Consider the following 13,939-nt stretch of genomic DNA (forward strand, 5'->3'; position numbering starts at 1 on the left):
TACGGGCCTCTTAAAGAAGAGGGCCTTGTTTTGTGACTTCACTGCTAAGTCTGTCTCTCCTTCGCAAAGGGCAGAATTATTGTTCGCTCCTTTGTCCAACCATCTGTTCCCCCAGTCCTTGATTCGGGACATTTCCGCAAGTCTTAAGGAGAAGGCCACGCAAGATCTGTTGGCTCATTCTTCTAGACGTCCTCCAGCTCCTTCTTCTTCTTCTTCTGCTTCAGTTTTGTCCTCCAGGAAGAAGAAGCCCTTTCGTGGAGGAACTTCTTCCTCTAGATCGTCTCCGCGAGGAAGAGGTTTCACCAGAGGAGCGGCCCCCTCTAAACCTAGGGGAAAAAAGTGACTTCTTTCACCTCCAGACACCTGTAGGAGCCAGGCTTTTTTATTTTGCGGGAGCCTGGAGAACAAAAGGGGCGGACGCATGGTCACTAACTGTCATAGAGAAAGGTTACAAGATCCCCTTTCTCATGTTTCCACCCCTTTGCACGTCGCCCAGGGATCTGTCGCCGTCTTACCACCGAGAGAAGCAACAGATTCTTTTGGACCTCCTGGAGCAGTTGTTAGAGAAGAGAGCCGTGGAACAAGTTCTGAAGTTGGATTCTCCGGGGTTCTACAACAGGCTTTTCTTAGTCCCGAAACAGTCGGGAGAGTGGAGACCGGTCCTAGATGTAAGCGTCTTGAATCGTTTTATTTCGAAGGACAGATTCAAGATGGAAACGCCCCAGTCGGTTCTAGGGGCTTTAAGACCAGGGGACTGGATGGTCTCTCTGGACTTACAGGATGCGTACTTCCATGTTCCCATTCATCCTCAATCAAGGAAGTACCTGAGATTTGTGCTGGGGGGACGAGTCTTCCAGTTCAGAGCTCTCTGCTTGGTTTGTGCACCGCTCCCATGATCTTCACGGTGATCATGAAAAACGTTGCTTGGTGGCTTCACCTGGCGGGTGTTCGGGTGTCATTCTACCTAGACGACTGGCTCATACGAGCCTCTTCTCGGGAGAAGTGTCTGGAGGACCTGACTTTCACGCTGAATTTGACGAAGTCCCTGGGACTTCTTGTGAACCAAGAAAAGTCCCATCTGATCCCGACGCAGTCCATCGTCTATCTGGGGATTCAGATGGATTCAGTGGCTTTTCGAGCTTTTCCATCCCGAGAACGGCAACGGCTTTGCTTAAGCAAAGTTTCGTCCTTTCTAGGGAAAGAAACATGCTCGGTGAGGGAATGGATGAGTTTGCTGGGGACCATTTCCTCGCTGGAGAAGTTTGTTTCCCTGGGGAGGCTCCATCTCAGACCACTCCAGTTTTTCTTGGCGGAGAACTGGAGGGAAAAGGAGAATCTGGAAGAGATTTTGACGATATCTCCTTTTGTCAAGGATCATCTGAAGTGGTGGTTCGACCCCTTGAAGCTTGCAGAAGGGGTTTCTCTTCGCCTTCAGAGCCCCGACCTAGTGTTGTTTTCCGACGCGCGTCCAGGGAAGGATGGGGAGCAACACTAGGAGGGGGAGGAAGTGTCAGGCACCTGGAGAGGGGAACAGGTGTCCTGGCACATAAATCTCAAGGAATTGGGTGCTATCTTTCTGGCTCTTCAATTCTTGAAGCCCAAGTTGCAGGCAGAATTGTCCAAGTCAATTCGGACAATACCACAGCTCTAGCGTACCTCAAAAAACAGGGGGTACTCGATCTCGTTCCTGTTCATCCTTGCGAGGGAGATCCTGCTCTGGACTCATGCTCGAAGGGTCACTATTCTCACGAGGTTCATTGCGGGAGTGGAGAATATCGAGCAGACCTTCTCAGTCGGCAAAATCAGCTGCTACCGACCGAGTGGACTCTTCACAAGGAGGTATGTTTAGAGTTGTGGAGAATTTGGGGACGTCCTCTAGTGGACCTCTTTGCCACGTCCAGGACGGCAAGACTCCCCTTTATTGCTCTCCTGTCCTAGACCCAGGAGCGTTAGCCATAGACGCCCTCCTCTGGGACTGGAAAGGCCTCGACCTTTACGCTTTCCCTCCCTTCAAGATCCTGGGAGAAGTGATAAGGAAGTTTGCAACGTCAGAAGGAGCAAGGATGACTCTAATAGCCCCCTTCTGGCCAGCAGCGGATTGGTTCCCAGAGACCCTGTCCTTCCTAGTGGACTTTCCAAGAACGCTTCCATTGAGGGTGGACCTTCTCAAGCAGCCGCATTTGAAAGGTTCCACCAAAACCTCTCCGCTCTGAGTCTGACTGCGTTCAGACTATCTCAAAGCTGGCCAGAGCAAGAGGCTTTTAGAGCTGTGGCAAAGGCCATCGCCAATGCCAGGAGACCTTCTTCGAATGCGGTCTACCAGTACAAGTGGTCTGTTTTTAGAAGATGGTGCAGGAGTAAAGGAGTTTCCTCGACCACGACCTCTGTACCACAAATAGCTGACTTCCTTTTTATCTTAGGCATAAGAATAAACTGGCAGTCTCGACTATTAAGGGTTATAGAAGTATGTTATCGGCAGTTTTTAGGCACAGAGGCCTGAACTTGTGCGATAACAAGGATCTTCACGATCTACTGAGATCCTTCGAGACTGTCAAAATTCCTCAACTCAGGACACCTTCTTGGAATCTGGATGTTGTCCTGAAGTTTCTTATGTCTAGTACTTTTGAACCTCTGTCTTCGGCTTCCCTCAAGAACGTGACGAGGAAAGCTGTCTTCCTAACGGCTCTGGCGACAGCTAAGAGGATTAGTGAAGTGCAGGCTATTAGCAAACATATTGGCTTTAGGGTCCTAATGCTGTATGCTCCTAAATCCTTTGTTCTTAGCCAAGAACGAAAATCCTTCAAACCCTTGGCCCAAATCTTTTTGAAATCAAAGGTTTGACGGAAATACTTGGGCAAGAGTCAGAAAGAGTCTTGTGTCCTGTCAGGGCTCTTAAGTTCTACTTAGCCAAGACCAAGAAAACTAGAGGCTCATCGGACAATCTGTGGTGTTCGGTGAAGAGACCTGATCTTCCCATGTCCAAGAATGCCTTAGCATTCTTTTTAAGAAGTACTATTCGAGAGGCTCATTCCTCCTGCCTAGAAGGTGACATGAGACTTCTGAAAGTAAAAGCTCATGAAGTTAGAGCTATCGCGACTTCGATGGCTTTCCAAAAGAATATGTCTCTGAATGATATTCTTGGTGCTACCTTCTGGAGAAGTAATTCAGTGTTCGCTTCGCATTACTTGCGGGATGTGAAGACGACATTTGAAGACTGCTCTTCGCTGGGACCGTACGTTTCCGCAGACACAATGTTGGGAGAAGAAGGCAATACTCATCCTATCCTTTAGGGGTTAGGTAGTATTTTTTAATCTTGTTGTTGTTTATTTCTGGTTGTTGGGTGGCCATTGAGGTGGACGTCCCAATTTTTTAGCCTATGCTAGGTTTTTTTACCTTAGATAGGGCGGTCAGGTGGTTGGTCGTTGCTCCTTCTCCCTCTCTGTATGGTAACATGATCTAGTCCTATTGTGGTCACGCCCCCTTGGACAGGTCATCTGGATCTCTCCAGCTTTATAGGTCCCTACCTTGCTGGAGACTCTGGATAAGCAGAAGCAGGCTTGGGTGACAGATAACCTCGAAGTCAGCTATGCTAACAGGTAAGGAACCAAGGCGTCATTCGCCTACATTTATTTGTTTCCTAAATCCTATTCTGTCTCTTCCCACCTCCTACGGTGGGATTCAGCTATATATATCTGGCAGGTAAGTGTCATGAACAAAATGATATTTTAATGATAAAATAAGGTTTGTTCATACTTACCTGGCAGATATATATACTTTTAGTGCCCTCCCGCCTCCCCTCTTGAGACAGTGGCACTAGAAAATCTGAATAGAAAATGGGAATGGTTCCCGATTCCCGCCTCCCAGCGGCGGGAATGAGTACTAACCACCTGGCCACACTGCGTGTGCCGCGAGTTTTGAAATTCTGTCGGATTTCGGAGAAATACAGCTATATATATATCTGCCAGGTAAGTATGAACAAACCTTATTTTATCATTAAAATATAATTTTTGTATATACTTAACCAGTAGTTACGGATGGAGCTTGCCCTCCTCCCCTCATATGGACTTTAGGGGCATCAACAAATTGAGCTCTTGGCTGAGTTATTCCTCTCTCTTACCCCAAAAGTGGTTATGGCTAGTCACCTACATAAACAAAAGAGTAGCGCTACCGCAAATTTTCAAAATTTAAGCTGCCGTCGAGTAGAAACTCATAGATAAGTAATTACTGGGTAAGTATATATAAAACATTATTTTATCATAAAAATGTCATTTCTGCATAGCAGCAATTCACTTTAACCTAAGTTCCTTGTATAAATACTGTATACTTTACTATGCTAGTATTTTGCCATAATATTTCATAAAGATTTCTTAGAGACTCCTGAAGTATTTCTTTTATAGAACTTCCTGTAGGGGGCTACTGTAGTTCCATCAGTGCACCTCACCGGTGCACTGTAGGCATTACTTAAGATTCTTTGCAGTGTCCCTTCGGCCAAGCTGCAACACCTTTCATTCCCTTTAGTGTACTTCCGTTTATATTCTCTTTCTTCCATCTAACTTTCCACCCTCTCCTAACAATTGATTCAAGTGCAACTTCAAGGTTTTTCTCTGTTACACCTTTCAAACCTTTTTACTCTCAATTTCTGTCTCAGAGCTGAATGACCTCACAGGTCCCAGTACTTGGCCTTTGGCCTAAGTCTGTGCTATTCTGTTCCTTTATAACTTGCTAAACTCACAGGACTTGAAGTTATCTTGGTTTTCCACCTGTTTTAAACATGCTTGCTAATAGGATAATGTATTGAAGTCTGATACCAAGTAGCTTCCTAGAAACCTCAGACCAAATAAAGAACCGGAGAAATGCCTAAATGCCAAACATTTTCTCACTTATCACCATCACAAAAAAGATGAAAAATGCTTCAAATTTCTGTGAGAGAGTAGAAGCGCTGTACACCATTGTGGCTGAGCATTGTTAATATTTTTTCCTCTTCTTTTCTTGGTTTTCTTTAGGTCTGAGCTAGATAAAGACACTAGATATCAGAAGCAATCTTGTGCAGTAGAACTGTAATGTTCAGACTTTTCAAAAAAAAAGAAAAATTATATGAAAGTATTAGGCTTAGCCGCAAAAGCTCTTACAGTAACACTGTTATCCTTTTTTTTTAGCCATGAACATAACTTCAAACTCCAGAGATGTTTGAAACGTGACTCCTTTGTGTCAGTAGTAAATTTAAAGTTTCATTGCAGATAAATTATCTTGGAAATACTTACTGTGCAAACACTGTTTGTATCACTCATTACAGATGGAAATTATATGCCAAATGTAAGATAATATGGAGGCCCAAAAAGGTAATGGTGTGTCTGAGTGAATTTTACTCTCTGTAGGTAAGATTCGTAAAGATCTGAAGTACCAGGAGAAGGACTCCTACATGATGATGGAAGCTGCTGTTTTAAGCCTGGCGTTTAGCAGAGATTCGGAGATGCTTTCAACTGGCTCCCAAAACGGACAAGTCAAGGTAACTGGTTAGTTTTGTAGTGTCCATAGTACCCATTCAGCCTCCAAGGGTATTGATTTATGGCTTATATTTCTCATCTCACCAAACTGTCCAACTTCATTTCTGTGCTCTGAGTCTAGAAATGAGATGCAATGGTCTGGTTAAACTACCCTAAAACCAATTAAGGAAGGACAGTGTGAAGTGGGATTATAAATGCCCCTTTAACTTAAAGACTACGATGAATATTTTGAAAGTCATATTTTTGCTTTTCCAGGTTTCCATTGTTATTTGGCCAGCCAAGCCACTAAGGGACTACTGTATATGTATTACCTATGAATTTAACATTTACAGAATTACAGATAACTAACTGTTGACTAGTAGGAGATACCTTTTGGTCTGCAAGTTTTCCAAAATTCAACATCAGAGTAATGTATGGCGCTTGGACTTGTAATTTTCGCAAATTTTTAACATGCCATTTTGACCATACAGCAAATCCCCCAGATTTACGGGCTCATGATTCGCAGACTCGGCGATTCACAGGATTTTCTGTGGAACCTATCTAAAAATTATTTGTGGGAAAACTTGCCCATTTGCAGATGTCTTCGTTGAGAAATATTAACTAGTTATTGTATTTTGATGTTACTTTCATGCCTAAATAAATTTTTTATGATAATGATTTACTAATTTTTAAATATTGTTAAGATTAATAAGATTAAATAATAATAATAATAATAATAATAATAATAATAATAATACTGTAAGATTAAATAATATGTAATAAGGTGAAATAATACTTAATGTTTCTCTCTCTTACTGAGATGAGAGAATATTTTTGTATGATAAATAAATGATTTACCTAATAATAAGTACTAGTTTTCAAATATTAATATGATAATAATAATAATAATAATACCGTAAGATTAAATAATATGTAACAAGGTGAAATATGTAGTGTTTCTCTCTCTTTCTCTTACTGAGATGAGAGAATATTTTTGTATGATAAATGATTTACCTGATAATAAGTACTAATTTTCAAATACAGGCAGTCCCTGGTTTATGACGGGGGTTCCATTTTTACGCTTCCTTGTAAACTGAAAATCGTCGTAAACCAAAAAATTGTCGGAAATCGTCAAAAATCATAAGAAAACCTTACTTTTAATGCTTTGGGTGTACTGTATTGAAAACGATGTAAACTGCATTTTTATTGAGTTTTTCTTAAAAAAACCTCCAAATTTTGATTATTCTGCCGTTATGGAGCCATATTTCTTCCGTCAGATTGGCGTACGATGCGTCGTAACCCCGGAATGTGCGTTGTAAACCGGGAAATCATTTCTGATGAATATATTTGAAAAGCTTCATAACCTCGGAACGTCTTAAGCCGGACCTGTCATAAACCAGGGACTGCCTGTATCAATAATAATAATAATAACATATTGTAATTACAACATTTACCCATTTCTATAGTAAGTAAATGAAAAAATTTAAACAAACAAATTTCACACCCAATCTTTTTTCCTGAGTCTTGGGTTCATGGGATAGGGTGAACCTGTCAAATATGTCAAGTAACCTGACAGCAAGGATTGGGTGGTCAGCATTGCCAACCACTACGAAGGATACATATACTGAAAATCTCTCTGTCTCTCTCTCTCTCTCTCTCCAAAGGCTAGAATGTGAGAAATAAACAGATACTTAGTTCATAGTGCTTTAAAAATGTAAAGGTACATCTTTGGAAGACAAAAAGCAAACATATAAATTTTTTTGTTGTCAGTTGCTTAAGGAGAAATGGATTAACATTCCTTGAGAAATTAAAGAGATAAACTCTCTCTCTCTCTCTTTCTCTCTCTCTTTCTCTCTTGCTTGTGCTGGCTGAATATAAATTATTGGTAACTCTGTCTTTCTGTTGGCTGGGGTTAGAAGTACGTATGTATATATTTTTAAGGGTAGTAATGTTTAAGATGGCTTTGAAATGATATTAATAATATAATTTAAAAGGTTAATATGGTAATATGATAATAATTTAAGGTATATTTGATGTAGGATAATACTTTAAGTATAAATTCAGTATTTGAACTTTCAAGATTGGCAGTTATAACCGTTTTCAGAGGGGGGTATTAATTATTCGGTTGGGGGGTCTGGTAAGCATCCCCCATGAATACGGGAGGTTTACTGTATTATTTTATGTTGTTTTTTCTTTTTTTTAACAAACTACAATAAAGTACAAGTGTCCCCCTGTATAATGACAATAGAATGATTATTATAGCATATGAATAGGAACTTCATATTACTCATTTGTTCCGACACGATATACAAACCATCGGTCCTTTACATTAGGAATTACTTACGACGAAGCTAGACATGGCCGTTAGACTCTTCAACAAGGTGGTTAGGCAGTAACTACCGCCAGGTAGGCGGGAATACCTGCCTGCCCGGATGTAAACATTCCAGTTTGCTTTTGGCTGTCATGCGTTGCAGATGTGTTTTCGGACCTCTTTGCCTTACTGTTGTTAAGCTCTTTATTATCCCGGTGGGGTCTTCCTGTATTTTTGTGTCTATATTACATGTGTTTGATATTTATTAAAACAGATCCATGATTTGTGATAGCCTTGCATAAGCCGTCGTTCCCCTGCTCTGTGTCTTGGGTTTGATGGCCAAGGGCGTATTTAGAGGGGCATAACCGAGTGATAATGTTTCTCTTCCAGTAGCCCTTTACTTAGATAGTGAAGACGTTCCCCAGTACGTTCAGAGATATTAGATTGGGATGTAATATCTTCACTCCCCTACATTGATCGGGACGTAAGAGTTCTCTTCCCTTCTTGGGCTCCTGCCCTCCTTGTACAAGGGCATGACTACTTCCTTCCTACTTGTACTGAGTGTTGTTTTTGCTGCCTGCACTATAGAGAGCTGTTGGAGGGGGGGGATTGCGGGTGTCGTCGGTAAGTTCCTCGGCCACGGAGCCCTTAGTGGCCTCCCCTCCTTCCTTCTCTCTCCCTGTAGGTTCTTCCTTATCTCTCCTTTGGTAGAGATCTCTCCCCTTCACCCCCTTCGCTCGCTTGTCGGGCGAAGACTGCGAAGGGGTGGCCTCTGGCGGTCGGGAGAACTCTTCTAAGAGGCCTCCTCTCGCTGCGTAGGGCAGTTCCCCTCGTAGTGAGAGGAGTCTCCCTCTACTAATCATCTTTGTTTTTTCTTTCAGGTTGACAGTGAGCATCGCAGGCACAGCAGTAGTTGGCTGGATATCTCAGGGGATATCTTGCATGAAAGAATCCGGACGTTTATTCAGTGTTGCTTCGGGATCGACCACAGTACCTGGTTGGAACGGCATAGTTCCACGTCAGGATCGTTCTGACTCTGTTCCCTCCGATGTGGATCGATTGCTGTCATTGCTGGCCTTCATGTATGCTGTGGCACTGCCTCTAGCGTGTTTGTGGTCCATCTGCTCCTACTGTTTCCTGTGTTATGCTCCTGTTAACTCAACGACAGTTTGTGGGCGGCTCTTCCTGGTCTCCTGCCGCAGCTGTCTTGATCATTCCTGTCACTGCTGGTGACTTTTATGTGACGTTCCTGGCCGTTGCTGTAGCTCCTGCCTTCCGAACCGCTTCCGTAGCTTCTGCATTGGCTATCCTGATCGTTCCTGCTGCTACTCCTAGTGGTCGTTCCCGGGGCCGCTTCTGTTGTGTTCCTGCCTAGCAGCCGTGGAGGTTACAATGTCTGCCATCCTGTAGAAGATGTCGGAGTGAAGGTGAAGGAAGTTCCCCTGTGGAAGTGGCGTTCCTGGCCATTGCGGTGGTTCCCGCCTTCCGAAGCGCTTCCGTAGCTCCTGCATTGGCTTTGCTGATTGTGCCTGCTGCTTCTACTGGTGGTTGTGTCATCCTGGGCCTCTTCTGTTGTGTTCCTGCCTAGCTGCCTTAGAGGTTACGATGTTTCATGTCCACCATCCTGTAGAAGATGTCAAAGTGAAGGTGAAGGAATTCGCCCTGTGGAAGCAGCCACTGTCTTCAACTTTTCTCCGATTTTGTCATCTGCTGCCTCTTTCCTTCCTCTCCTGAGGTTCGAGGGGGTCCCGGGAACTGGACAGACCTCTGTCGGCTGAAGGAGAGGAAGGCTGTTTCATTCCCCTTGATGCCCTTGGACGTCTAGGGACTGCCTCCTTCCAAGGAGGCAGTGGGTCTCTTGTTGGCTCTTCCCGACCTTCGGGTTAGGAAACCGATTCGCATAGCCCTGGGTTTTGTGTTTAGGGAGCTGCGGGTGCGCAGAGCTCAGTTTGCGATCCAGTTCACAGTCCTAGAGGTTCTGCATCTTAAGGTGGGGGCTGCTTCAGGCGTTCGTTTGCGAGCCGTTCCGAATGCTCAAGATTCTGTTGAATATTGAGTATCCCGATCTGGTCTGGAGAGTACTCTCCCCGGCCCAGTTTGGGAGCAGTGCGAGAGAAAGGGCCAAGGCACCCAGGTGTCCCAGGTCTTCCTGCCAGTACTACAAACGCTCTTCTGGGAGACAAGTTTCTCCCATTGGCTCTTCCTGCCCTTTGGGGTCTTGCATTTCGGGGGCCCTCTTGAGGCTGCGCCCTCATTGCCAGTCTTAGAAGTCTGCGTCTAAGACTGGTTGTGTGCCTGGCTCTTTTCAATTTCTTAGAAAACTGAAAGCAGCCGCTTCCGATTTTGGGAGTCTCGTAGGTCGCTCGAATTCTATGAGTCACGAGCGCTCTCCTGACGAGAGGCACAGGGCGAGAGAAAGTGCCGAGATGCCAGGTGTCTCGGTGCTGAGACGCCAGTTGTCTCAATACTGCCTGCCAGCTGCTTCAGTTGCTTGGCCTGGTTTCATTTGTGTCTTGAACCTTAAGGTTCGAGCATGCAGGATAGCAGACACAGAATTCCCCTTTGAACCTTCTTCTCGAGGGGCTTCGGCCTCGGAGGAGTTTAGTGTTCGGAAAACTAGTGCTAGTTCACGTCAGACGAGTTCCAGCCTGTCCAGTTCCGATTGTGTTTGTGCGATCGGCTCGGCTTGCTCGCCCTGCCCAGCCCCTGGTCGCGTTTGCGAGACTGGCTCTGCTCGGCTCGCCCAGCCTGCCTCCCAGTCCACCGCATAACACCCTCTGGATCGCGTTCCTGTGATCGGCTCGGTTTGGTGCAGCTCAGCTCGCCCCCACTAGGTTTTTCCGAATCAGGTTCTCGGCTCTGTTCGAGTGAACTTTCTGCTCTTCCCAGGAAATTGTTTTGCCACGGCACAAGCTCTCTTCTTCCCCTGTGTGGCAGTAATCTCCGGTTGATTATCACTCAGTCTGCCTCTCCTGCTGGTGGTACTGGCTGGACAAGTGGGATTGCTCTTTCTCCTCACCTATTCTCTTTTCCTCTCGGTTGTTCCGAGAGGCGCGAGACGGATAGAAAGAGCTCCGACAAATTTATCTTTGGAGTTCAGCTGTCTGGCGTGCTTTGGGTGTCAGTCCCCCAGTTGTCTTGTAGTACAACCAGGTAGCCAAGGAGGGTTTCTTGGGATCTGTCAGGGTGTCCTTCCAAGGGGAGAGGTACAGGAGTTTTACCCTTCGGAAGCAGTGAGGGCCTTCCTCTTCAAGTTCCGATTGCCCTTGTTTTTCAGAGAACTTTGCTCCGATTCGTCAGTGTGAGGATCCTCGGGACAGGACTGAGGCTCCTCCAATGAATGATCTTCATCACTCGCAACCCTTACAGTTCCCGAGGGGCTGAGAGTTTCGGGGGCCGCCACGGTCCTTGCTTGTGAGAGCGTTCTCGAACAGGTGAATTTTTTTCTTCGGACAAGGAATTCATTGAGGTCGAGACACCAAGCTTCTCCCCTGCCTCGACAGAGTACAAATTCTTCGTGCCTCAGAGGGTCTGGCCGACTGCAGTTCTGTGGGCAATTCTGGTGCTAAGAAGAAGGACTTTGTCCCAATTCGGATCTATGGTTTCGTAAGTCCCGAGTTGGCTCAACCCTTAGGAACGAACCTTTACTTGGTTCTGCCTATCTCTTTCAGAGATTTACCAGATACCACAGTAATTAAGGTTCATACCAGGGCACTGCCTTCTCCTTTGGGTCTTAGTAGTCATCTTGGCTCGACCTTGAGTTCAAGCCAACCCCCCTCAACTCCTAAGAAGTCCCAGGCTTCGGAAGAAGATCACAGAACACATAGCCCTCTTCCTCCCTTCTTTGAAAGTGTGCATAACTGTCTCTTTCCACCCTCTTTTCCATAAGGGAGGAGGGAGGAAGGAAAGAGAGAAAGAAGTATCAACTGGGAAGAAGTTCTCCTACTGCAGATGCCTGGATGAAATGATACTTATCAAGTCTGGAGCTGGCAGCGACATTGCCAAGACCTGGGAATGGATTCTTTCAGGAGAAGTATCTATTTCCCTTGGGTCTTGGCAATATTTTTTCATCAAACTTCCATCCCGCTTCCTCTCCTGAGCTCCCGGTTCGGGAAATGCCAGCCCAGCTTGGGCTAATCGTCCTGGTATCCTGTCATTTCGCAGAAGCTTCCCCATGGTGGAGAATGAAGGTCTGCTTCCATTCCTCCGTCCTTCTTTCCTCTTCAATGTATGAGGAAAGAGTTAGGCTAATGCTTGATTGAAAGAACCTTCGAATATGCTTGCATATTCCCCTCAAATCGTGTTTCTCCTTCTGGATTCACCGATCAAGGAATAGGCGCACACCTGGAAGGCTTTGTCTTGAAGGTGTGTGACCGAGACAGTTAGTACCTTCTCATCAACATCCTGAACTCAAGGCAGCCTTTTGGCCTTCCGAGAATTCAGGATGAGTTTTGCGACACTCAGTTGTTTCGTTGAACAACAAAACCATAGTAGTGGCATTCATCGAGGGAATCGTTTTTTCTTCCTGTTTCATCTGTCAACATTTGCAGGTATTCGAGTGTTGTATAACGCACTCGACAGCTCAATTAACCCGATGCATTCCTGGTGGGGATGTATTGGTCGGCGAGCTTGGCCTCTGGTTTGAGTGATCGGGACGGAATGTGCTCTTCACTCTTTTCTTCACGAAGATTCACGAAGAGACTGCTCGACTGAGAAACCCCTACCGTCTTTCTGTTGCCTCCCTGAACAACAAAGTCGGTAGTTTTTCTCACTCCTTCGTACCTGACCCAGGGGCTGCTATGGTGAGGCATGCTGTCTTTTTGGGAAAATACCGAAATCTGTGTTTTTCCCTCTGTATTTTTTCTGTTTCGCTAGGGGTTCACAAGCATTGTTCACCCCGAGTTACAGACAAATGCTGGAAGACTTCCCCTTTCGCCCAACCTGATAGCTCTGCTTCCAAGGCATCAAGAAGAGTTCTGCTTGACCCAGCCTCCTGTAGCAGCTACACAAGAAGGGTTCATGAGGCAGTACATCGTTGTGTATTCAGGACTGGGAGACCCTCCAGCTTTCCTTGCAGGCATAGGCTTTCTCGCCAAGTGGCAATGGATATAGCTGGATATCTCTTCAAGTCCTCTGCAACACTGTCCCAGGGACTGGATCCATCTTCACTGGTAGGTGTCGTTGACGGAACTTCTTCTGGGGTCAGAGTCGCTCTTCAAGTCTGGACCTGCTCGTCTTCTCCGCCAAGGGTTGCTTCTCTCCCTTTCATTTGTGAAGAATGTAGGCCCTTGCAACCTAGTCTTCTATCTGAAGTAGCCTTCTTCTCCTAAGTCGAGATTTAGCTGCTGATGAGAAGCTTCTTTGGTCTTGCTGTCCCAGGGAACTGTTGGCATGTGACTCTTGTTTAGGGTTCCTGTCCCTTGCTCTGCACACGCCCTTATGAGAGTCATCGGATAGAGATGTGCCCTTTTAGGACCATCTCTCATCTCACTCCAGCCTTGGCATAGAAGATGGAAGAACAGGTGAAGGGGATCAATACCTCAACTCCTTCTCAGACGATGTAAGTGGACTCCGAGCCCATCAGCATCTATTGTCGGGTTCGAGTCCTTCTTGTTCCCCTCCTCCTTGGACTTTGTGTCGATGATCCAGATCATTTGTTACTTTGTCCTATTAGGGAGCTGTGGTACTTTCCGAAAAGGATCGCCATTCCTAAACTGGATGTCATCAACATTTCCACTAGTACTCTCTCTCCCAAGGAAGAAGTGTCTAAGGACACATCTTTCTCCTGGCTTCGTGAAACGATCGAAGGAGGTACTCGGCAGCTGGTGACGATGATACCGGTACTTTCCACCTGAGAGCTCATGAAGTCAATAGCTTGGTCCATCCCTCTCATTCCGGAAGTTTCTGTCAGTCTGGAAGAAAGACGTGGTCTCATAGACCACACTCTTGTCTTCCTGTGGTCTTGCCCACGGGCCATTGGAACCTTTTTCCCTTGGCCATGTGGTGGCTGCTCAACAAGTTGTGTTTTCTTACCCAACTCCTTCAAGAGGGCTAGTCGCATCTCGCCTAAGGTGTTGGTTCTGGAAGTGAAAAGGATACCAAGAGTGACTGGCCTCTCTTCCTCCTTCCCTGTCCTACTACTTCT

At 45.5% G+C, this 13,939-nt stretch overlaps 1 protein-coding gene across 1 annotated transcript in view; it reads left to right on the forward strand.

The window, feature by feature from the left end:
• The window catches only part of Smu1 (Smu1 spliceosomal factor), a 77,725-nt gene that overhangs the window by 52,134 nt on the left and 11,652 nt on the right, over nucleotides 1-13,939 (forward strand). The window contains exon 6 of the mRNA XM_067088967.1: nucleotides 5,376-5,506. Within this exon, the coding sequence (XP_066945068.1) occupies nucleotides 5,376-5,506 (131 nt within the window). The remainder of the gene's footprint in view (nucleotides 1-5,375; nucleotides 5,507-13,939) is intronic.

Source organism: Macrobrachium rosenbergii, chromosome 45 (genome assembly GCF_040412425.1).
Source record: "Macrobrachium rosenbergii isolate ZJJX-2024 chromosome 45, ASM4041242v1, whole genome shotgun sequence".
NCBI classification, from domain to species: domain Eukaryota; kingdom Metazoa; phylum Arthropoda; class Malacostraca; order Decapoda; family Palaemonidae; genus Macrobrachium; species Macrobrachium rosenbergii.